Here is a 26,055-nt window from a genome sequence, read left to right as displayed (position 1 = left end):
CCCCTCAAGAACCCAGAGCCCAATTCCAGTGGTTTAAGTTTGTCTGCCAACTTTCTGCTCCATTTATATATTCCAAGAATAAGTGACCACTCCCCCCACCCCCCGAAAAAAGTCTGCCATTGTTATTGGAATGAAAGAAGTAGCAGAAAAGATGGGATTTACAGGATACGTGATGGCCTTTAAAGATCCAGTCACTCTATCTTTCTTTTTGGCCCGTTTTCTTTGTGTGTGTTTATGTGGGTCTGTGCATGCTATGTGTGTATTATGACTGAAATCTCGAGACATTTCTTTGGCTATCAGACTTCTGAGAGAAATTGCTTTGCACAGAAGCATAACATAGATGTAAGTATTGAACCAAATGTGCAGCTTACGTTTGTTTATATTACAAAATTAGTTTTGGTCAGCTCTCCATGTACGTGGCCAGCAGACTGAGAAAAATCCCAAGCTCTGGTGTGGACAGTGAGCACAGTGACAGCTTATGCCATTGTTGACAGTTCTTCGAGCAAAGCCCTAGTTATTCTGGAGTCTCTCCTGCATGTCACTAGGATCTGAGTGGAAGAGACACTGTTCACACTCTGTGGCCTTCCAGCAGACTGGAGGCCACGTATGAGGGAGATGGAAGATGGAGGGGAAAACAGAAGTGCAAGCTCCATTTTCTTTTCTCAAACCCACAAGTCATAGTGAGAAGAAAGCAACAAAATGCTTTGGCACACAATCCAGGATGGCCCCTTTTCCAAAAACAACAACAACAAAAAAGAGAAAAGAAGAGAAAAAAGAACCCTGTCCAGACAAAGTAAAAGCAAATCGTGAGCCTCACAGAATGGCTTCACCAATGGCACCCACTCCATAGGTGACAACAGATGGGAAAGATGGGAGAAATCAGCTTCCCAGTTTTCCAGGAAGTACAAATGTGAACATTTGTAACACAACTTGACACGCAGAGAAGAGCAGACTGACAATCGCATTGGCAATGACTTTGGTTAATAGGTTTCGTAGTGAATCAGCACTTAGAACCTGAAAGCAGGCAATCCTTCCTCCAGGTGGCAGGCTTGTCTTCGCTTTGAACAGATCAAAGTTTTTGTTTGTTGGTATTTCTTGTGTGTGTGTGTGTGTGTTTGTTTGTTTGTTTTTTTTTTTGGTTTAGTTTTGTTTTTCTTTTTCCTTAAAATGTGTTCACATTTTCATACTATGCAGAAAAAAGTATGTGGTTATTTGGTTCGCTTTTAGTCCATTAAAAAACGGGCTGTGGGGAGACGGGTGGGGGAGGGAACTAGGCCTACCACACACACCTGCAGTGTGGTGCATTCCTCGTTTAAAAATTTTCAAAAACAGATTCTTCTTTTTTGGAAAGCCAATGGACCCATATAAACCACTCGGTCCACTTGGTAGGTTTCTTAGTCTTTTACTTATAAGGAGGATGACGAGGGCTATTTTAAAATTTTATTTTTAATTGGTTATGTAATTTGTTTGTTTCTTTGTCTGTTGGTGGAGTCCCAAGGATGGAGCTTAGTTTCTGTGGAGTTTGCTTCTGATTCTGGGTGGGCGTCCCTTTAGGAGTTTTCTTCCAGAGAGTCTGTTAAGGGCTCCAGGGGGACAGCCGTGGCAGGCTCGTGCTGTTTTAAGCGTTTAATTGTGTTCTTCAGGGCTTGCCTCTTATTGCAGAACCAAACTCTAACTACCTCCCGGTCATAGTTCAGCTTTTCGGCAATTTCGGTCATTTCCTGCCCGGAGGGGTGTGTGTTCTTCTCAAAGTGGGCATTGAGGATCTCAAGGGCCTGGGGTGTGAAGGAGGTGCGCCGCTTGCGCTTTTTGGACGGTTCACTCCCAATAAACTCGGTCAGGTTCTGCATACCTGCTCGATGGCGGGCCTCAGCCTCAGCCATCCACCGCTCAAGCACCGGCTTGATCTTCTGGGCACTTTTAGGGGTGATGTCCAGCTTTTCAAACCTGGCAGGATACAAAAGGCCAGGGTTCAGTTTGGCTGTCAGACTGCTAGCTATAGTGTTCTCTTGGGCTTCCTGTGGTAGGAAAAAGTGGCTTCTCAGGATGGTGTGTCTGGGGGGAAAATTGAGAAAGAACAGTCTTAAACTGAGTCCTCTGCCAGGGTGGGCCTCCTGCCTGCCTGCCTGATTGACTGGCAGAGCGAATTCACTCCAGATTATCAGCCAGCTGCAAGGTAGCTGTGCCCGCTCAAGCCAGCACCCACCCTCCCGCATGCCTCATGCCAGTGCATGCAGCCCGAATGCGCGCGGACACAGACCAGGGCGGGGGAAGGTGGAGACAGCGCGACGCATGAGCCTTCACAAGAGAACCAAAACCACTCCTAGATCTTTTTCCGGTAAGCTTTCGAGATACAAGCTTTTATTTTAATCACACCACACCATTTCCCCAATCTTCAGAACTCTAAGGTAGACATTAACACCAGAAGGTGACATCAAAGACAACAGCTCTCACATTCTTCCATTTAAAACGATTCATTTTAATGTTTTCCTTAATTCCCCCATTCATCGGACTATAGAAATATCTCTTATAACAGTTAGTGATGGCAACGAGGGCCAGTTTCTTTCACAGCTCTCTTTTTCATCTCTGTGTCTCATTGTAATCTCTCTCTCCCCTTTCTCTCACTCTGTCTCTGTCTTCCACTCCAACCCTCTGGTAACAAACAATTTTCACCATATGTATGTCAACAACATGTTCCTTTTTCAGGTCAAACATGTCCTGTTGCTACTTTACTGCTGGACTCAAACAGCTGGACACACTGTAATTACCATGAACACCCCTCCCCGGATGTGCTCCGGCCACCTTGTGCCCTCCAAACCCTGCCAGCGTCATTGAACTTTTGCATCAAGCTGGGTTTAGTGTGTGATATCTGCAACCTGTACTTGAATGATACTATTTTCTGTAAATGAGGCCTTCTGTACATCAATTGCCATCAGCAACTCTTTGCCACACTGACTAAAAAATAGGAAGCATCCCGGACAAAATTATGTAGAGTGCTTTAACATCTTGGTATAAAAGTTATGCTCATTTTCAATGAAATACAAAAAAAAAAAAAATGCAGTTCCTCTTGTTTGTTTGTTTGTTTATTCTAAATCCAAATTCACGACCCTCTAATCTGACAACTTTGGGCACACAGAATTCTCCTCTCTCTTTTAAAGTCCAGGGCTGTTGAAAAATAACTGTCGGATGGCAGAGTGTATCTTATTACAATAGTCTGTTTTCATAGAGCCAAAACGAACCTGCTTTAGTCAGTCAGAGTATGTTTTGTAAGGATGCTTGCAAAAGGACACAAAAGGATAAGCTTCCTTTATGTGCCATGATCTTATTTTTGGAGCTGCATCTTAGATATCTTATGTTGTGATAAATAGAGCAAACAGTATCACATTTTAATGCAATTCTTATAGCACTCACTTCCAAGCATAGTTCAAGGAGTTATTGGTATATTTTATAAAAATAAAATGCAACTTCAAAGTCCTGGTCATAGAGGGAAGAAGTACATTTTGCTTTCAATAAAAATGAATTTAATGTCATTTAATGAGCTCATCACTTGTGGCAAGCTTCCCCAGCACTCTCATTGTCCTGTTAATTGCCACATAGCACATTTTACCATCATTCACTATACAAGTCCTAAAGCTCAAACTCTTCACAGCGCCATGGCACAGGGAGAAAGCCTATGATAGTGGCGTCCAGTCATATTGGTGGTGTTTTTTCCTCTGTGTCTCTAATTAGGAGGAACTTATCAAAACAGCACCTGGGAGTCCCTGCAGCAAAGAAGGGAGAAGTGAACCTGGGTGTGCAGGCTCAAATGCAGATTCCTTTTCACCTTTGAATGAACTTGAGTTTCTATGTCAGATTTTGGTTTCTTTCAAGACTTTTTTTTTTTTTTCATGGTAGTGAGCTCATAAAATTACCTCACTGAAATACCAGAAGCTACAGAAAGGCCAAAGAGTCAAGGCATTGACATATTCTTTTATACAACGAATTCCCAAGTCTCTTTTCATTTCAGCCATAGCTTTTTGGCCTCCCCTGGGGAAGACTTTAGACATCAACATATTTGATTGGGAATGCGCAAGAAACACTCCCTATGTCAGTGAAAACATTAGATGGCACTTAAACCTATAAAAGGAAATCAGATTTTAGGACTAAAAATAAGCCAAAGAGGACTTTAGTAACAATAGCAAATTGGCAACAACTTAAAAACCTGTGGCCGCCTTTATCACAAGGCTGTCAAGATGATCCAAAATTAATGTTTCCCAACAGGGAGCAACAGTGTTCGTATCACTGACGCTGCTTGTTAGTGTTGATGTTTCTGTACATATTGTTTGGAATAACATATACGAGCCTTGAAACAAATTTCCCAGCAGCAGTCTCCTTGTGTAGACTGAATAAAGGTTATTTTCTACAGGGAGGTATCTTATAAGAAAAAACAGTAGGGGAGGCCATAGAAGTGAGAGGATCCTATGGAGCTTTTTGTATTTAACAACAATCAATGGGTTTTATGGAAAATCATTGAGCAAAATGTAAGCTGCAAGCTACTACCCCATACTGATGTTATTTATAACCTTAGTCTCAAACTGCAGGAAAAGTACACTTCCGTCCTTTGGGGAATACATTAAAAGTATAAAGAGCAGATAAAAAGACAGCATTTCATGGATCACCAAGAACAAAATCCACTTAAATGAGTTTGGAGTTGGTTTCTTGGCTTTTCCTGATGGAGGGGGACTCGGAAGGCATTGCCCAAGAGGAAAAAGCTCTTTCCGAAGTGCCTTTGCTGCCTCATGCATAAACAGCGGATTAGTGCAACACACACATGCACGCGCGGGGCTGCTTCGGGCGGCTTGACCCAGATCAACTTGAACACAACCAAGGCTGGATTCTGTCCTTTATTTATTTAAAAAAAATTTTTTTTCGGGGGGGGTGGGCCACATGAGGCCAGATTCTCAGTACCCCTTTTTGGAGCCATGTAAAGCAGGTGCTTCTTTTTAAAAATGTGCTTTTAAACTTATATCTGAGAAGGAGAGTTAATTTGTTTTAAGGTGAGTTTTCTTGGGAAATCCCGACAGCCATCCCTTAACAGAAATGGTGGGAGCATTAGCACCCACGGGGACTGGCAGCTTTCCATTTGCACACCACACCCACCTGCAGACAGGAGGCGGCTCTCAGCTGCGGAGGAGGGTGGGACAGGGTATTTGCCAGGAGGCCGCCTTGGAGGTTCTTTGTCAGTTGACAGGGGTTATCAAGCCAGGGCCTGCAAGTCTGTGTCAGCACCTTCATTTCCGGCGATACCACCGATTTCAACATAGAGCCACCCCAAACTTTGTTCCCACCCTGGACCCCTCCAGCTTTGCCCACCCGAAGAAGAAAAGCCGAGCTGAAAGGGCAAAGGAGGCCCAGGCCGGCCAGGAGAGGTGAAGCATGCAGGCGCGGGTTACCTGCAGATGGCTGACTGGCTGTACGCGGGGCCCTCTGTGGCACTGAGAGCCTGTCCCACCTGAGTCTGGGTCAGGCCCAGGGACAGGCGCCGGATTTTAAAAGCTTTGGCAAATTCTCGGATCTCCTCCAGATTAACCCCATCCACCTCACCCGCTGCCGTTTGGGGATCTGTAGAGATGTTTTCAAAAATAGGATCAATATGTCAGCATACATCCGAGTAATTTCTGTTTATTATGGCTTATGGGAAAACGGTCCTCTTTCAACCAGAGCCGTGGGGAAACCAACATTGCATACTGTTCCCTCTGTCTCCGAGGCGAGGCACCCAAGCCCCCATCCTCAGCACCTCCACAAGTTATCCTTCAAGATGTTCCTATCCCAGATAAAACCATAGGTTGCTCACACTGCCACTTCCACAACACAAGAGCGTCTTCCTTAGGGCTTAACAAATAGCCGGGGCAGGAAGGCACCTGCTATGGGGGGAGGCAACATAAATGTGTCCAAATATTGTGCAGAAATATAAGATGGGCAAGGTTTCAATTTGAAATGTCTTGATTGGAATCTTGAGTGCTAAAAATTGCCCTTGAAGAAAATAGCATTTTGTATTTTTCCTTCACTCAGTCGCCAATGCAGCCAGGCTAACAGATGGCAAAATTGCCTAATTTCTTATGTTCGCATTAACCCTTCAAAAGAGCATGCTTCTGATGAAGCTGTGAGGATAATATATCCCACCCCCACAAGGCAGTGTACGGGCCCTGCCGCCTTTGTCCCTGGAAAGGGCACATCATAAAAAATGCCTACCGCGGGAAGGCTCCTTTGGTGCCAGATAACTCGGTCAATTAAGGACTTACCAAGGGAAATGACACAACAGCTGGAGAATGAAACTCCCCTCCCCTGGCTACTGATCCCTGGATAAATGAAAGCACACACCAAGCTGGGGACAGCATGGGTTGGGGATGGTGGAAGATTTCAAAGTGCGGCTGGATCCCGCCTGGAGCGAAGCCATTCTCCCTGCCTGCCGATTCCATTGTTCTTCAGCTCGTTCCTAGGATGCAGGTGAAAAGTTTTTCTCTTCCTCTGTCTGCACAATAACCCATCCATTTCAATAACTTTGAGTACTTGTCTAAGGATTGCGGTGGACTATAGTATCCTTCTGGGCTCAGGGCTCTAGACACTCTTGTTATCATGAAAAGAAAGAAATATTTGCATCCCAAGAGCCAATTTTTCTAGGACTGGATTAAATCCCACCAGCACAGCAGCCTGGCGCAGCTTGAAGGGTTTGCTAGGGATTCTGGGAGGTCTCATCCACACACAACAGCCTTGAATCCCTCCTCTAATTTCTTCCTTTAAACAATTCCTAGAGCAGAAGCTAAAAGCGAGCAACTTTTCAGCAAATAAAACTCAGCTTTTCTGATACGTACACATTTGTTTAATTACTTGCAACATTTAAACATTGGGAAGTTTCTAAAGAAAAATCTAGATTTTTCATGTTCTTTTGAAACGTTAGAAGATTTGGCTGCACCAGGGCTACATTTGAACTTGGGAAACAACCAGTTAGCTGGGAGCGACTCTGGCTGCCCCTTCACCTCCGCCTCCTCCTCCTCTCCAAGCCCTTCTCAGACCTGCTGCCTTGCTGAGCCCATCTTGCATTGCCAAGGCGAGATTGGTGCTGGGGGGTGGTGGGGAAGGTGGAAAAGTCTTAGATAGCACAATGGTTCTGGCCCCCAAAAGGCCACAGTATATGCACAGAACAGGGGTGCAGTTTATCTGTGGTATTAACATTTCATGGGGGAAGGAGGGCGATTAGGATAAAAAAAAGTGTAAAATTTTCTTATGGGGTTGGGTGTGGGGATGGGAGGGCTATCCTATATAATAAAAGGGTAATATGCAAATTGACCCTAACAGCGGAACGACCAGAACAACTGGTCGCTATGACGCTCACTGATCACCAGGGGGCAGACACTCAATGCAGGAGCTGCCCCCTGGTGGTCAGTGCGCTTTCACAGGGGGAGCACTGCTCAGCCAGAAGCTGGCTTATGGCTGGCCAGTGTAGCAGCAGTGGCGGGAGCCTCTTCCGCCTCCGCAGCAGCACTAAGGATGTCCGACTAGTTGGACATCCCCCGAGGGCTCCCGGGCTGCCAGAGGGATGTCTGACTGCCAGCTCAGGCCCACTCCTGGCAGGTGGACATCTCCCGAGGGATCCCAGACTATGAGAGGATGCAGGCCGAGCTGAAGGACTCCCCCACCCCCCGCCAAGTGCATGCATTTTTGTGCACCAGGCCTTTAGTAGTAAAATAATCATGGAAACACTCTGGTTAGAACAGAGGGGGACACTTGTAAGAAATGGCCCAGTGAAAGAGGGGCCTGGCCTCTCTCCACGAGAGCAGGCAGAGGGGCTTGGCAGACCTGCAAGCGTGGGCAGTGTAGCTTCAAAACCGAGGGTGAGAGAATGGAAGCCAGAGACTTTCCTTGTGACAGTGTGGTTTGTAGGAAGGTGGTTAACTTAATTTGGCTGGTGTGAGAGTTACCTGGGGTCCAGGGATGTGCATTTTTAACACATACCACAGGGGATTCTGATGCAGCAGATCCACGGTCCGCACAGACAGAGGCCTTCTCTGTGGCTCTGTCATGACCAAGTCTGGGCATGGCACCTTCCGCATGTCACTGTCTTTTTTGAATCCTTTTGCCATTTTTATTCACCAGGTTCCACTCCACAGAGAACTTGCTCTACCACTTGTGTAAGACTGGTGGGCCAGAAGGGAGGGGCTCCTGGTTAGGCACCCAGTCCTTGCTCTTCCCCACCCCAACCCGCACTGTATACAGCAAGTGGCAAACATCTGGGTGCCAGTGGGCTGGGGTGAGCAGTGTGTAGTCTGGAGTTGGGGAGAGAGTTCGTTGCTGAGCAAAGCTAAGTAGCCTGTGTGGGAAGTGAAGTTGTGCTTTCATGAGGCCCATCTCTAGATCCATGGGAATCAATTGAGTCCACCAGCAGGTGAGGGGTGGGTCTTGAATCTGGAAGGATGTCCCTCATCTACTCCAGTCCCAGGGCCTGCACTGCCACCAGATTTAGCCATGCAGTACCAGGCCGGTTTTTGACTTGGGCTGAATTTTATGTAAATCCATTCAACCTTATTTCTCTCTCTTTCCCTGCTGCTTTTATCATTTGTCTCCTTCCTAGTTCCTGGAGACCAGGAACTAAATCTGTGTGTGTGTGTGATTGTGCAGGTTGCCTTTTGCCAGATCACTGACAACAATCAGCGTTGGAAAGAAAGCTATGGACTCTTACCCCCGGCGCACGGAGCAGTGTTGCTATCTAACTTGACTCTAAGGCTCACAGAGGTGGGCGCCTGTCTCACTGAGCCCAATGGCTTCCACGAGGCCCCACACAGGCATTTATTACACCAGAGACAGAATTCCTTCTTCCTCCTCTCACACGTTTCCCACTCTTGTCTTTTTCCTGGTTCTACTTATGTAACTGATAAGATAGATTTCCTTGGGAAATTGAAACAGGGTGATGGTCTATTGGACAAAGGCCCAGGGAGGAGAAATCAGTATCACATTGTATAATTCGTTGATTGCTGGAGATGAGCGGCCTGGCTCTCATTATGTTAGTGCTCTTACCCATAACATCAGATGGCAAAATGTCTTATTATGGTTTTGATCCATAGGTCTCAAGACCACAAAAGTCTCCCCATGCAAAGAAGGGGCCCACCCCTGGAAAGAAGGGGCCCATCCACGGACAAATGTTAGTTTTACCCTGATCACCACATGTGTAACTTGTCTTCGCACAATGCGAGAGTTCATTAGATGGTGTCTATAAGATGTTTTGAATTAATTAAAAAAGCTGTTGCTACCTTTTCTTTTCTGATCCCGAAGTTTCTGTCTTAAACTCTTGAGGTTTTTTTTTTTTTTTCCTACTGTTTGAACAGTTCTTTAAGGGATAAAGGGGTGGGCAAAAGGCAGTTTATGATGACAAAAATACAAGAATAAACTCTTGTGTTTTGCATACGCACAACTGTAGATCTACATTTGCCCACCTCCGCATGCTTTTCTGATTGAGCAGGGAAATGAAAATAAAACATGAAGCCTTGTAAGGGGAAGCCCTCCGAATGTCACCTCAGCTCTCAAATTAGCTCAGAGGTTGACATTCCACCCTGGGATACGTCAATCTGGCTTTCTGTCATTCATTCTCCTGGCTCTGGGAGGTGGTATCAGTTTTAAGGTTGAATCTGAGGCCATACTGATGGGGACCTCAGAGGGAGCCCTCATGCGTGCACAGGGTGGGATTCAGCACCTCCAATCAGCTCTAGGACCACCCAGTCTGGGGTTTCTCTGCACTGAAGAGGAAGTGGCACCTTTTATAGAAGTTTGCTCCAAATTAAGTCAGCCCAATGTATTAATCACAGGGCCAGAAAGCACTAGCAATGACTGCCAGGGTCCACTCTGAATCTCTCCCTTGTTAGAGGAGCCAGAAGACCAACCTATATGGGGTCTAACTGACTGGGAGGTTTAGAATGAACTGGCATTGAAAATCAGCAGTGACTTGTAATATAGCGATGATGTTTCCCAGATTAATCTGGAATGCACGGGCTGAAAAGCAACAAGATTTTTATGGGCGCTAAATGCAAATGGTGTGAAAGCAAACCCGCTCTGTAGAACCCGGGTGCGTGGCCACTGGGCCAATACTGAACTTGAAAAATGTCCCAAATGAGTGCTCAGGACTGATGTTTTGTTTAGTTTTTAAAATCTAACTCCTTCCAACTGTTAGCCTGGGCATCCGTGGAAGGGGTTGTCAAATGGGTTGTTGAATAATCACCACCTCTCAGTATCACCCTCTATAACCCCTGCTTGTGGGATTGTTATAGGAGAAATATGCATCTTTAAAAAAGCTGCCACGCATGAATTAACTGCCTTATGTAAACATCCATCTGCTTTTTAGTGCTATTCTCACAGCAAATAATGGACAAATTTACCAAATATTTCTGAGAAATAAGAAACCATTTGGGAGCATACAATGCAATTTGGGAGAATAGCTTACTTGCAATATGGTGACTTCATTGGGTTGTGGAAAATGTTGTGAATTATGATTATGTGAACCAGGGGTTCCTCTGTGCCACAAGCTGTCGCCATGCATCTTTAGGTTCACTTTATAGTTTTGGTTTTTCTGGTATTGACTATGAGCCCTTTGTTGTTTAAGAGTCAAGTTTATAGATCAGGGATTCAAGACGAGTGTACTGAAAAACCAAACCCAGCAAAGAATAAAAAATCCAAAATCTACCTATATTTAAACAGTACTGTGTAAATCAACCCAATTTGGGACATATTTCAAAACAATTGTTTGACTCTTCTAGATTTTCCAAAAGCTCTGCTTATAGAAAGTATATTCACCTCTGACGACTGTAGAGCCTGATCAAGGTTTAACATAGGGCAAGCTGTGTAGGTGCTGTGAACAGGCATTGTGCAGATGTCCTAACGAATGTGCATTTCTGGTAATTCTGAGCCCAGATGTGGTGTTCTTTGCACATGAAGATCCCATTATCATTGCTAACACATTAATTCTGCATTCTTTTGCCTGGAGTGGGGAAGATTTTTGTATGATTTGCCCACTACAGTTCATCTGGAACAATGAGAGGTTGTTCAACCCTTTGACTATGATATGGGGCTGTTCGTTAACCAAGGTTTCGACCATAGTTTCAGCTATGACCTTGGTTTTTGGAGGGATTTGTTGCTCCATTTACCATCTGAACTCAATTTAAGGATTAACTACTATAGCAAGTCCTTCCATTCTATCTCAGCTTCTAAAACTGAGATAACCATCTACTATATCTTCATTGTCCCTATACATATGTTGATCATAGCATTCATTTTGCTTTGTTCTCTGTATTTCTTTGTAATCAGTTCCCTGGTATACACATAGTGCTCAATAAATGTCTCTGTGTTTTTCTTTTTTCTGTTTAGGTTGGCTGAACCTTTGTTTTCCCTGTAATTTAACCTACATAACAACTACATCTGAAGTATGGGGTTAGGGCTCCCCACATTAGCCTATGTGCAGATTAGGTGAATTTAACCTTGGACAAAAGAATTTTAACTGCGTATTTCATGCTTGATTATATATTTCATAATATGCAAGATGTCTAGTTTTCCTCTTCAAATTGGCTCAGAGAAAAGATTTTATGTTTTAATTATAAGGCATGGGCCCAGGCTTTTAAAAATATTCAAAGATATTCAGGTGATTTGATATATTTTACCATTCAAATTTCACTGGATAAAACTCATGTGTAAGCATTCAATCTTTTATAGCGACTCTGGTGTATAGAATATATACAATCCATTGACTCAGACGTCTTAGGTTATCATCCTGGCTTTGTCACCCATTATATTGGTCATACAGGGTGTCAGGGTCTCTCAACTAAGACTGAGTCTGGTTCCTCTGACATAAGATGGTCAAAATGGGTTGCAGTTTCCAGGTTCTACTTGATGCTAGGTTCAATATCTAAAAAGGAGGATTTACAATACCTTGTGAGTATTAAAATGAGTAAAATATTGAAAGTGCCTTGGAAATTCTACAAATGAAGGCTCAAACAGTAGTTTGAGAAATCACTCCATGTACTATTATTCATCAGAATACACTGCATGTGCTATTCATTCTGTAGTCGGGTTTTGAGACATAAGGGAGTTAACTAAGTAACATGCTCAAAACATGTAACACCTGTAAGTCCAGAGATGGATCTAGCCCATCAGCTTCTCCCACATGCCACTGGAGGCAGCTCATTGTGCACACACAGCTACCCACCCACAGGCACGCTCTCTTTTATTTCCTCTGACACCTACAAATAGAATGGCAGGAGACTTCAAACACACAGAAAAGCATTTTGACCTGTGGGCTGAGTGCCTGCTGTTGGTTATTTCAGTTCTGAGCTATATGGCTCATGCCCTGCAAGCTGATCAGTTTCTCCCTTCTGAAGTGGCAGGACTGACTCAGCACATCAGAAAGCACTTGAAATGGAGACCAGTCCCTACAGGTACTTATGGAGGAGGTGTGCTTCGGGGGCCTGCATCCCAAAGGAACCATCTGGCCCACGGCATGGACTTCATGGAAATATTGGCTTAGCAGGGCCAGAAAATCCCTCTTCAAGGTTGAGATAATAAAAAAGAGAGAGGAAGGTAGAGTATGAGAAAGAGAGAAAGAGAGAAGAGACGAGAGGAGAGGAAAAGAGAGGAGAGGAGAGGAGAGAGGAGAGGAGAGAAGAAAGCATTGCAAACAGGCAACAAGGAGGCCATTATGACTTAACTGAGCCAGAAAGGATACTTACTGCTGACTAACTGGCCCACGCTCAAAGCTGAAGAAGAGGAGGACGAGGAGGAGGAAGAAGAAGCCTGCCGGACAGGGCTTTGAGACATGGATGCTTGGCTGTGAGCCAGGTGCAGAAGATTGCCTTGGGAGGCTGCTTGACCCACTGACGTCTGGGAGGGTTGGTGGAGCTACACGGGAGGATGTAAAAAACACACAAACGAATGAAAAATTAGGAGGAAAATGCTAGGGACCAGAAGTTTCATCTGGGGTTGAATTATTTTATTTCCAAGAATATGTACTTCTTAGGAAGAACGAACATCCTCCTACACAGCAGGCAGGATTTTTTTTTTTTTGGTATGTAATATGTTGCTGCTTGCTTGACAGGCATTTTATTAGTAATTCTAAATATATTATTAATCCCCTACTTGGCTCACTGGAGCACCCAATTTTCTACATTTCTTCAACACCGTGTATAGCAGGTGTATTTCTTCAACACCGTGTATTTCTGCCTGTTCAAACAATTACACCACATTTGACCAGCTTCACAAGTACATGTAGATGAACTATAATGCTTACAATCAACTTGGAATGCAAAACTCAATTATAAAGGTCTGGCTGTGTCCAGCGATTTGTCTTAGGTAACTGGTATTTTTAGGCAATTCCCAATTTAATATGGCTGAGTGAATATGAGAACTTTCTGCTCTCCCAGACCAAAGAGTCTGGGTGTAGTACTGTGGAGCCAAGAAAAAGGCTCTCTAATATCTTATGGAAAATTGAGAAATTGGGACAGTCAGACAAAAATACCTATTAACATTTGTAGATCTCACCGGTCACTTTCCTACTCTCCGCCAGCACTCCATTTAGGACTTTCACGCACTCTCTCATTTAATTCTCATGTCAGCCTGAAAATTTTTTTGTTAATCCTCACTTGAGGATATTTTTTCTCATTGATTTTTAAGAGAGAGTGGGAAGGAGGGAGGGAGGGGGAGAGAAAGAGAGAGAGAGAGAGAAGGAGAGACAGAGAGTGAGAAACATCAATGTGAGAGAGACATATGGGTGAGTTGCCTCCCACACTCGTCCTGACCAGGACCAGGGATTGAACCTGCTGCCCTTCAGTGTGCAGGCGGACACTCTAACCACTGAGAACACCAGCCAGGGTGCGGGTTATTATTTTGACGGCTTTTTTATAAACAAGAAAGCTGAGGCACTGAGAAGTTAGAGGTGTTGTAGATACATCCGGTAGGTGTGGAGGAGCTGGTCCCTGGACATATGACCTCAGACCCTGGGCTCAAGCTCTTAGTCACAATGCCACAAGCAAGAATTTACTTAATTTAAAAAATTTTGTGTGACTTAAGGAACTCTGTTTTAATGTCCATTTATTCATGACTCCTTCACAGGTTATCAAAGGACTGTTGTTCTGAGAGGTGAGGAGAGCTCCGCTGAGGAGAGGAAGGAGAGAGGAAAGGAAGTGAGTGCGGGTGCCAGGAAACTTAAGGCCTGGGAGGCATCTCTTTTGATCCGTGTCTTGCCCTCCTAGAAAGCTGACCCAAAGGCAGCCCAGGACCCTGAGCAGGTGCAGGAGAGGCCTCAGCATGGCCACCTGCCACCTTCGTTAACTGGACACAGCGCTTTTTGGCTTGCAAAGTGCTTTCATAGCCATCATCACACTCACAGAGGGGTAGGAAGGTTTTCATGAAAGGAAGTCAGCCTGGGAGTAGAATCAGATCAGGCTCTGAACTTTGATGTGATAGCCAACTACAAAACAGTCACCAATCTTTGACACCTCAGGATGTGAGAGCCTGAAATGTTACAATGTCACATTTGCCATTGCTTTCCCAATATGTGTGTGTGTGTGTGTGTGTTTGTGTGTGTGTGTGTGTGTGTTCATTCCTTTCACTGAACTTTATTGAGATATAATTTACATATAATAAAATACAATCCATTTCAAGAATACAGTTTGATGAATTTGTCAAAGATATACACCCGCAGAACCACCATCATAAGCAAGATATAGAACCTCCCTATTATTCCACAAAATTCCCTAATTCCCTTTGCAACCAGTTTTCCCTGAACTCCCAGCCCGAGACAACCACTGCTCTGCTTTCTGCCTATGGACTTGTTTGCCATGAATCTAGAAATGGAGTAATTCAGGATGTACTTTTTTTGTACGTGGCTTCTTTTGCTTGGATACTATTTTTGAGATCCACCCATTTTGTTGCATATATCAGTAGCTCATTCCTTTTTTATTGCTGAATGGTATGTATAATATATATCTATATCTAAATCTATGATATAACTTGTTTACCCCATTCATCAGTTGAGCTACATTTGGGTTATTTCTAGTTTGGAGCTTTTATGAATGAAGCTGTTATAAACAAGCCTTTGTGTGTCCTGTGTTTTCACTTCTCTTATGTAAACACCTAGGAGTGGAATTGTGGTGATCACTGGATCATACTGTAAATGCATATTTAATTTTTAAGAAACTACCAAGCCAATATCCAAAGTGATTGTAGCATTTTATTATTCTCACCAGCAATGTATGAAAATTCTAGTTGCTCCACATCATTGCCAACACTTGGAAATATCAGTTTTTTAATTCCCTAAAGTGTTTTGAACCACCAATTAACATTTGCCTTCAAACAATTGTTAGTAAGGTGCTACTTTGGAAATGTGTTTAAGAAACTATCCCCTTTGTGGTTCCCCATGATAATGCTTTTGCTCCCTGGATTCACACCATATTCCTATGCGGCAGATGTGCCTGGCATGATTATGAGACTTAAACGACTGGTCCAAGGCCACGTGGTCTGCTGAATGTTAGAATCCAGATTCCTACTGTAGTTCAGGGCTCCACGATGCCATCCTGTCCTCTACAGAATTGCCAGCAGTTACATTTCAAGTGAACATCCTTATCATTACAAGACTGTGCTAAGTGGAGGCCACATTGTAAACTAAAGATAGTTATAATCAACATGGAATCCAAATTAATATGCATCAAGCATCTGCCTAAAGTAACTAGCCAATCTGCTGAGCATATAATCAACAATTATATCCAGTAAATTTTGTTCTAGGGACACACATTAAAGATTAAATCTATTTTAATTTGTTCAATAAAATGTGATGGATACTTGCATGTCAATCTCTTTCCCCTAACCTATTGAGTTGTCCTTCTAAATATTGTTATGAGACAAAAGCTTTTTACAGTTTTGAGTTTCTGAATCATGAGATAGTCTTCAGTGTTACCACTTCATCAATATTTTATTGGACCTGGGTATGGTAAAGTACCATCAAGGAACTGGATAAGACAATAATCAATTTAAATTTTCTTCCTCAGAACAACTCAGTAAAGAAAAAATGACAAGGCTGCAGTCTCACTTAGAAGTCACTAAAGCAAGCTAGGGTTTATGCATTTAGCTATGCAGGAGGAGGAATTTGAAAGGAAAATAAAATAGTTCTTTTAAGAGCTTATTCTATGTTTACACGGTCAAAGAGAAAGATGAATCTAAGATATCCAAAAATATAAGGAAGATATATTTCTTCCAAAGGAAATAAATCTATTTTTAAAGACTCTGGGGGTCCTGCTTACCTTCTAGAGTTCAATCAGACAGTTCAGAAAAACCAATACAAATTAGAAATGTTTCTTACTTGTCGAGAATCAAGATTATATAAGCAGTATCATCCTAATGGAGCCCATATATCTTCTTCCAATCGCCAATATAGACACGTATTTGTTAATTCCAAAATCACTTGTGAGCCCAGATAGACTAGCTTATTAGGCATATCAAAATCATCCCAGAGATTGACTTCTCTTTCATAACTTCTTCCCTCAAAAAAAGAGGATATTAGAGGTAACATTTCTGTTACCTCCCATGCCTAAAACTACAATTCTTTCAGGTAAACTCTATAAATAGTCCTATCTTTAATATGCTTGGTTTAAATATTTTAGTCCATTAATCTTTAGAAAGAAATATTTCTGAAGATTAATGCACTAAAATACTCATATTGAATCACAGAGTTTTTTTCATGAAGTAGCTTAAAACTGAGATTGAAGCTACTTCATGAAATATCAACGCTAGGATTCAATATAAGTATTTAATATAATTTAAATAAGCAGCATTAGAAAATGTTATTTATTTTTTTAAAATATATTTTATTGATTTTTTACAGTGAGGAAGGGAGAGGGATAGTTAGAAACATTGATCAGCTGCCTCCTGCATACCTCCTACTGGGGATGTGCCCGCAACCAAGGTACATGTCCTTGACTGGAATTGAACCTGGGACCCTTCAGTCCGCAGGCCGATGCTCTATCCACTGAGCCAAACCAGTCAGGGCTAGAAAAATGTTATTTTATTAGATTTAATTATGTTGTTTTTTTCAGACACTGACAACTGTGAAAATAATATGTACTTGTATTGATAATTATTGGCAAAAGAAATAGGTGTATAAATACCTAAAACATAACTGGCCACAAAAATTGAAATAGATTAGCAAAAGAAAATGCACGAGTTAGGGAATAACTAGAAGCACAAAGGCTCCTTTTCTTTCTTGGAGAGAAAGGGAAACTTAGGAGCTTCTATAAAGGTAGATGTTTCATTATATTGTCTTAATCTTAAGAGGCCACCTCTATGGACACCATTTATAAGACGCTTCCTACGTGTTTTTATATACATTACTTTTAAATCTGGGACTAGCGCTCTTTTATAGGTACTGATAACCATCACAGAAGAGGAAACTGACTTTACAAGGCTACATGGCTTATCTGGTATAAGTACTACGCAGCTGGTATAAGTGAGATTTGAATCCAGGTAAGTCTGATTCAAGAGTCTGATTCATATAATTGTTGATTATATGCTCAGCACTCCTTCCACCAGGAGCCTCTTAACTCCTGGTGACCACTGAAGATGAGTGGTTATGAGTCCGAGAAACAGCAGGAAGCCTTAGTTGAGAGGCGTGGGAACAAATGAGATGTGTTCTAGCTGAGCATGGTGACCTGCACTTTAGAGTTGATAGCACTTGTGTAGATCGTGATCTATCAGTTTGAACACATTTCATCTGTGTTTTGAAATGTGAAAATGTAAATATTTTTCTAGTTTAGGATTATTTTCTGCAGGTGCCAAAGTCTGTAAAATATCATATTTTAAACACAATACTCTTAGGTGGCTAGAATGTTATCTAAAAATGTAACGATTTTGGGGTAGTCTAGGACGCTGTAGGAGTTGCCTATAGATTGTCCTTTGCTTAGTAAAATTAATCCTGGTTACCTGTTGTACCCCAAACTTACTTTTCTGTTTCCTGCTTATATGATCATATTTTCTATTTATTTATGATAGCCTCACTAGACTGCCTAAAGGAGCTGGAGTTTACCTCTGAGTTCCAATAATCACTTTTTTTGCCTTTTTTTTGAGCTATAAGTCAGATGTAAATAGGCTGTGTTAGGGGCTGAATTGTGTCCGACCCTAAATTCATGTATGTTGAAGTCCTAACCCCCAGTACTTCAGAATGGGACCATATTTGGAGATAGGATCTTCAAAGAGATAATTAAGTTAAAATGAGGTGATTAGGGTGGAACCTCATTTAATATGACTGGTGTCCTTATAAGAAGAGGAGATTAGGACACAGACAGGTAGAAAGGAAAGATCATGTGAGGACACAGAGAGAAGATAGCCATCTGCAAGACAAGGAGAAGCCTCAGAAGAAACCAACCCAACCGGCACATTGATCTTGAACTTCTAGCCTTCAGAACGGTGAGGCACTACATGTCTGTTGCTTAAGCTGCCTGGTCTGTGGCACTTGCACTTTGCTATGGCAGCCCAAGTTGACTAATGCAGGCTGAAAGAATGGAGAGTCTACAAAAAAAGAGGTAAGAGGCAGTTCATGTTAGCCTGGGGCTCAGCATTATCAGAGAGGAGGGAATGGTGTCCATTCCAAACAGGGAATGAATGAGACACAGGGCACACCAGGATTCAGAGTCTGAAAAGCTTTATAATAGGCACATCTTGTTTTATTGTATTTCACTTTATTGTGCTTCAAAGATACTGTGTTTCTTAAAAAGTGAAGCAAGACCCTCCACCAGCAAAAAGGTTACGACTCACTTTATTGTGATACTTGCTTTATCGTGCTGGTCTGGAACTGAATCTGAACTATCTCCGAGACATGCCTGTACTTCCTGCTGCCGCTCTCAGGCTGGCTTCATTGGTTTGTTAGTGTTGGCTGGCACTGCCAGGGTGTTTAATATATTCAACAAAAATAGATTCAAGTACAAGCACACTTTCAACGCTTTCTTGATTTTCTGTGCCACTGCTCCCCATATATCTTCTGTGTGTAACACAGTATATCCTTAATAATGTTTTAGTTTCTGGAGTAAAGCATCTTCTAATTAAATTCACTATCAATATAAAAATAAGTGGTGTGACAAGTGTCTTGGAAAATGGAATAATATGCAGAATGTGCTAGACAAGTTGGAAAGGTAAATGCATATAAGCGGTAAAATTCAAATGGGATTAAATATAGAGAAATTCCTTTGGGGAGGACAAAACTCTCCAAATGCTCAAATGCAAAAGGAGGGAGGTCTGGCCTTTTCTAAATATGCCAGGGAGGCATATGGACCACAGGCTAAGTCTCCAATGGGGGCAGTGGAGAAAGTGAATATAACCCTGGGAAGTTGAGCAGAGGTGAGAACAAGCAGGACGCGTGACTCTCCCTGCCCTCCGCGCCCCCTCGCCGCCCCCCTCCACCCCCGCCGCCAGGATGGCATTTTGTGAGTACTTTGTACCTTGCAATAGCTGGAAGAGAAATTAAATCAGTGGTGCTCAAGATTTAGCATTTGGCTGCCCCATCCCCAGAGTGTCTGATGCAGTACCTCTGGGATGGGGCTCAAGAAGTTGTGTTTCTAACAAGTTCCTGGATGATTTTGGAAGAAGCTTCTCTTAGAAAGAGGGGTAAAGAAAATGAACATATTATGTCTAGACCAGAGAAGCCAGAACTCAGATTTAATAAGAACCGTCAATAATTAGGAGAACATAACAAACACCTGGATGTTATTGAGGAGTCCTTCTACTGGGGACAGGACAAGACTGCAGGTCTTAGTTTTGCTGAAAAATTTACGGTTGACATCAGGACAATCTAACTTGAAAAAATGTGAGGAACATGAGATCTAGGGGAGAGTTTAGTTATCTCTGTGGAATATTTGAAAAAGCAAGGAGGGAGTGATCCTTCTGGCGGAGTTTAGGAGACGTACTGGGTCTCCCTTCCAGCTGCCTTCCACAACTTGGAAACAGCTCTTTAACCTAAGCAGGAGGAAAAGCCCCACATAGGACGCTCCATTTCAGACACTTCTTGTCTGCAGGGAAGTAAGTATGGGAGGAGCGACCATGGTCTCAAGAGAGAGCTGAAAGCAGAGTGGCTCCTGCCAGGCTGCGAAGATGTGAAGTGAGGGGAGTAGAATAAGAGCAGGATTCAGCGGAGAAGACCAGGCACAGGCAGGGAAGGCCAAAGCAGTCCTCAAACAAGGTTGGGACACACAACCAGGACTCAGCAGGGACAATGACAAGCCGGGGGTCAGATATTAGTGCAGAACAGAAAACGAGGGATTAAATGTAGTTGAGATGATGAGGTGGGAAGGTGTGGCAAGAGGAGGGCTTTGATAATTTAAAAAAAAGAGATAAATAGAGAAGACAGTGCTGTGTGGAAGCTCTTCCCAAACTCCCTGCAGGGGCTAACCTGGAACAAAACGAAAAATGACAGAAGACACAGAATCAAAAAGCCACAGGAGGGCCTGAGCTGGGCTTCTCTGGAAGCATGGTTCCGGGATGCTGGTGTCCTGGATGGAGAAACACTACAGTTCGGCAACAATTCAATTGAACACAATAGACTGAGCATCCATCATGGGCTGGATTCCGAACAAAGCTGAGCCAGTCTGGTCCCTGCTTTTTAGGAGTAGATTCTTAAAGACAGTACAGTTTGATGAATATGAATGGAGCATGGGAAAATCAGAGATGAGGGAGCAATGCAGGGAAGCTTCATGAAGGAGGGGTCCTGGACAAAGGGACAGTGGCAAGAGATTTGCAGGCAGAGGATGTGGGTCAGGCATTCTTGTCTAGGGACCCAGAAGGTGCAGGGAGCGTGTCCTCTGTTGGCTGGGCTTGACAGGGAGTGACAAGGGGAGACCTGAGAGGTGAGATGCCCAGATGTGTGGCTGGGAGGTCTAGGGCTGTTTGCACAGGGGCCACTAATACGCATTTCCTTCTTCTAGGAGCAGTACCCCGACGGTATTTTAGATCCTCTGTGGTGGAAACGCTTCGTTTATGTCTCATTCTGGGTAGCTCCGAGAAAAACTCGGAACCACTAATTTAAGCAAGTGCTGGGAAGAGAAGTGCATTTTCAAAAATAGATAAGCAAGAATATTTTTGTATTTAGTTGGAAAAAAAAAGAGGATAGATTTGGATAATCATATGGCATTTAGAGAGTTAATTTAAACCATCCTCCTTTCACTCCCTATTAACATGGTTACCTTTTGAAGAAAAATTGAGTGTCTTCATGGATTGTACTCTCCAAGTATTATAGCTATTGTTATAATTTCAATGCTTTGATTTTACAAATTGATTTTACCAATTGCAACATGTTTCCTTCCAACTTCTGTTAGGATTTAGTCAACAGAAGAATAAATATATACAAAAATGATGTCTGTGCTACTTATGAAGAAATAATTCATAGTCACAGGTTGATAAGGGTAAACCAGGGGTTCTAGGGCACTCTAACTATGGGGGATTGGAGTTCACCACCATCCATCTTAGCTGAAAAATCCCATGGAGGGAACAAAAAGTTACTTTAGAGCTCCACCAAATATTTTTGAATTAAGTAATTTTTTTTCATGCACAAGAAGATATTCTCTCTCTCTCTCTCTCTCTCTCTCTCTCTCTCTCTCTCTCTCTCCCCCCGTGTGTGTGTGTGTGTGTGTGTGTGTGTGTGTGTGTTTCTCCTAGTCCTTTTCTGACTCTTATTTTCTTGTATTGCTCACCAAGGATCTCTGATGTGATACTGGAAGCTATATCTAGGGCTATCAAATGCTGGTACTATATATTTTTTAAAAAAATGTTTGTATTTCAGATGATAAAGTTGCAGGTCATGGGGCTTTCATCATTGAAAAAAATCATCATCAAGAGTAGTTGACCCTTCACTCAGATTTTACTCAGGCTCTCTTAGTTAGGGGAGGCAGATAGAAAAATTAAATGAAAGATGTAATTATCTCTCATCACTCCAAGTCATCTGGTCAGAGAGCCCTGTACTTTACTCCATAAAGTGGGACTTCCTTCTGAGTGCAAGTTAAGGATCTCTATGCTCCTGTAACTTATGACTTATTTTATTGTTGGAACTATGCTCTTGTGAGATCAAGCATTTGTCATAAATCACATGAAAAAATAAATTGAGAAACTTCTCTACTGCATGATAGCTTATATTTAAAGAAAAAATTGAAGAACACTAACCTCACATCTCCAGCTCTGAGCTTTTTACTTTGGGACTCTGAGCATTTTATGATCCTTTATCCTCAGAATCCCAGCTTTTATAAATGGGACTCAGACTTGTGAATCTCCTGTCAATTCATCCAACTTGTTAATTTACTACATGTTCTAAGGCATTTTAATCACAGACGATGCAAAAAAAACCCAACAACAAAAGTTATTCATCTATTTCCACCATTTCCCTGATATTTCTGACCAGGTTCACCACTGGTTCCCTTGATCTTACTGGAACTAGAATAGACAGCTGGCACATGCCCTGAACAAAAGGGATGGGGCTGCTGTGATTTGGAGATTCAGTGCCACTCTTTTGATCTGTGAGTATGTGTCCTCTCAGTGCTCACATACATGCAAGGAGACTCCGCTCTCTGGGATGCTGGCTGTAACTGCCATGAGGTGCCATTTGCAAGGCACTCCCTTACCCACTAAGAGGCTGTTTCTTCCCAGTTGCTAGATCTCCAAATCTACAGTGACGAGGACGGTGGTGGTGGTTACACCAATAGAGGACCAGACGTTCCTGCAGAGGTAGTGAGGTTTCATGCAGGGGCCAACAGTGCACTATGAGAAAGCTCCTGAATTTGTGCTTATGAGAGAGACTGTGGAAATGGATTAATGATGTCTACTGAGGGCAAAGAGTTGAGGAGTGGCCCCAGACCTCCTCTTATTTGCCATTTCTAGGTTAGGTTCTTCCCCTGGTTTAAAAGATTACTACCTCAAATCTAGAGCTGTAATTTTATGTAACTGCAATAGTTTATCACCCAAACACCCTCCTTCAAAATTCAAGGTGAAAGCGGGAGCTACTTTGTATTAAATGTTGATGATTTCTAATTACTTCATTACTTTTTGGGGGGCAATGTACAGCTTGGCTTTGCTGACAGAAATAGTTTTTAACAGATTGTATGAAAAGAGGTAATCTCTTCATTTACCCCTAGAGATAATTTTGAACATAAGTTTGAACAGAGAGAATTAGGGCTTAACGCCTGGCAGGCCTGGCTCAGTGGTTGAGCGTGGAACTATTAACCAACAGGTCACGGTTCAATTCCTGGTCAGGGCACATGCCCAGGGTTCAGGCTCCATCCCCAGTGGGGGATGTGCAGGAAGCAGCCAATCAATGATTCTCTCTCATTCTTGATGTTTCTATTTCTCCCCCTCTCCCTTCCTCTCTGAAGTCAATAAAAATATATTAAAAAAAAAAAGAATTACGGCTTAAAAAGGCAATGTAAGAGAGAGAGAATCTTGCCTTATTTGGGGAACTATTTAGAAAGAGAATACAATGGAATCTTGTAAATGGCAAAATAAATAAACCAGCTGAGGGATGGGGGCTGTGGAGGGGATGAAAGTCCTCAATGGCATATTTAGCCGGGGCTGCCCCACTGGCTGAGACAAAGCTGAGGAAGAAGAGTGTGTCTGGGAACCTTGGCTCCCCAAGCAGTGATTTAGATTTAGAGTGAAAATCAGAAGGATTAAGATGGCAGTCTCATCCCTGGGAAGTGTGCTCAGACCTAGCTTGTTTTTCCTTGTGTTGAACCCCTCACTGGAGGAAGTCCCTGTGCTGAACACCCTCATAGATCCCCTTACTACTCCCCCATAGCATCTACTGAAGATCTTGGGTACATATTTGTTGATGAATGCCCATCTCCCTCACTAGACTGCAAACCTCATGAAGGAAGGGCTCATGGTATCGTCTTGTGCACCAGCCTAGTTTCCATGTACAGTGCCTGACAAATAGTAGGTAGCCAATAAATATTTATATTTAAAATGTTTTATATTTATTGGACAAGCAAATGGATATTTCAAGTATAGCCTCCAAGAGAGCCACCACGAATAGGCTGTTTCCATGGTTGGCTCAGAAGCCAATGGCTGAGGTCTCTGGAAGGACAACTCCACTTTGTTGCCAGTGAATGACGTATCAATGGTTTCTTCTTTCCTTTTCCTTTGTATTTTATTTCCTTGCTAAATCCTTTACATTATACAGTCTCCCAAAAACTCATCAAACCCTGTACTCAGTCATGCACTCACTGCCAGTCTCCATCATTCTCTCCACCACCTGTGATGTGCACCTCCCAACTGTAAATCTGGGCCTTAGCTGTGCCCACCTCTTGCCGCTTAACTCACCTAGTTACTCGTTTCAAATGTTTCAAACACAGACAATCCAGGCTTTAAGACATTTCAAAAAAGAAATAGAGGAGATTATGTTTCTCCACGGCTTTACCTGATTTCATCTCTGCAGCTTTGACACTGTTGTGCACTTCCTACCTTTTTAAAACTCTTGGATGCTAAATCACCATGCTCTAGGTTCCTTTCCTACTTACCCAGCCATTTCTTCTCTCCCTCCCTTCCCCTTTCATTCCTTAAATATTGATGTTTCCCAAATGACTTCTTTGTCTTCCTTCCACACTTGCTCCTCATGATTTCTCTGGTTGTCTTGCTTTCAGCTACAATATAAGTGTCCATGATTCTCAGATCCTGTCCTGAGCTCTACTACTATCCCAGACCCTTCCTTGGTTTCATCTGTCTGGTGCCTGCTCTTATGGATTTCTAGTCGTATTTTGCTCTAGTTTCCTAAATAGTGTGTTTACAATGGATGCTTCACCACTTCAGTTCAACCTCCATCTGTTACCTGTTTTCTTGAAAAAATAAAACCGAGAGTGCCAACTTCCTCTTAAACACCTCTTACCGATTCCCAGGTCTGCAGGGTAAATCATCACCACCATCATCATGACTATATGAGTGTCTGCTGTGTGCTTAGCACTGTTCTAATCATTACATTGTGGGGAGCCGGCACGGCCATGGCATACTCAGCCCCAGGGCGCCTTATGTGCCGCGCCAGCTCAGCCAGGTTCAGTGACCCTGAGTGGGGGTGGTGAAGGATTAGAAAAGACAGACAAGAGAATGAAAGCTGGGACTCGGTGGGACGCTGCTTCCCTGATGGGGACCCAGCAGTGCCACGGACTACAAGCCGTGTCTTTATTTTATAGCCAGATGCACGAGGCAAAGTAAGGGCGTGGTCAAGATGTTTACAACATTCTCCTGGGTTTCGATCCTACTCAATTACATGCACCTGATCAAGCTTTGTTTCCTTGCAGCCTATATCACTTAGGCACGTGGGGCCACGTGTTCAGACCATAGGTTCAAGCTTACAACTACAGCTGTTGGCTATAACTGTGCTGGGAGGGCTCTGCCCTCCAAGCTGGCACTTGCACGTGGCCACGAGAGGACTGTGCCCTCTCATCAGTCCAAGGCTTGGACCTGTCCAAACACTGTAGCCGCGCCCCACATTTCATATACAACATATTAGCTCATGTAATTCTCATACCACACTGGGAGGTAGGTACTGGTTATCCCCATTTTACAGATGAGGAAACTGGGGCACAAAGATGATGTGTAGTGTGTTCAGGATCGTACAGAAACAGAGTCCATCCTTTTCAGCTGGATTACAAAGCCCTTTTCACGACCGCTCTCAGCCTCCCTCTATTCTCCAATCGCATGAACCTTTCCCTTGTTTCTCAACACTCCTCCCTCCTTCACATTCCCCTGCCTTTGTGCCTGCTGTTCCCCCTGACTGGAATGTTTGTTAACTCATCATTTACCTGGTTAACTTTTACTCATTCATTAAGACTCAGTTCCCAAATAATTTTCTCCGGGAGGACACAAAACTCTCCGGGCAAAGTTGGTCACTCCCATCTCTGTGATGATCCCTAACTTTGTGCCCATTTGTCCTGTCACAGGACATTCTCTGCTTTATTGCACAATGGGGCTCTGCTATGCACCTGTGACCTCTGAGCTCTGTAAACCCAGGAAGGAGGTCATTGTCTTCTT

At 43.1% G+C, this 26,055-nt stretch overlaps 1 protein-coding gene across 3 annotated transcripts in view; it reads right to left on the bottom strand.

Annotated features, from left to right (window-relative positions):
* Nucleotides 1–1,475: 1,475 nt before the first annotated feature.
* The window catches only part of POU6F2 (POU class 6 homeobox 2), a 427,905-nt gene continuing 403,325 nt past the window's right edge, over nt 1,476–26,055 (bottom strand). For 2 of the 3 annotated variants that reach the window (XM_028160000.2, XM_054726468.1), the window contains exons 8-10: nt 12,744–12,912; nt 5,433–5,601; nt 1,476–2,055 (exon numbers count right to left, since the gene is read on the bottom strand). In XM_028160000.2, the coding sequence (XP_028015801.2) occupies nt 1,551–2,055; nt 5,433–5,601; nt 12,744–12,912 (843 nt within the window). In that variant the 3' untranslated portion in view covers nt 1,476–1,550. The remainder of the gene's footprint in view (nt 2,056–5,432; nt 5,602–12,743; nt 12,913–26,055) is intronic. The other variant, XM_054726469.1, reaches the window with a different exon arrangement.

The sequence above is a fragment of the Eptesicus fuscus genome, chromosome 14 (genome assembly GCF_027574615.1).
Source record: "Eptesicus fuscus isolate TK198812 chromosome 14, DD_ASM_mEF_20220401, whole genome shotgun sequence".
NCBI classification, from domain to species: domain Eukaryota; kingdom Metazoa; phylum Chordata; class Mammalia; order Chiroptera; family Vespertilionidae; genus Eptesicus; species Eptesicus fuscus.
This window is presented reverse-complemented; position numbering and strand designations above follow the sequence as displayed.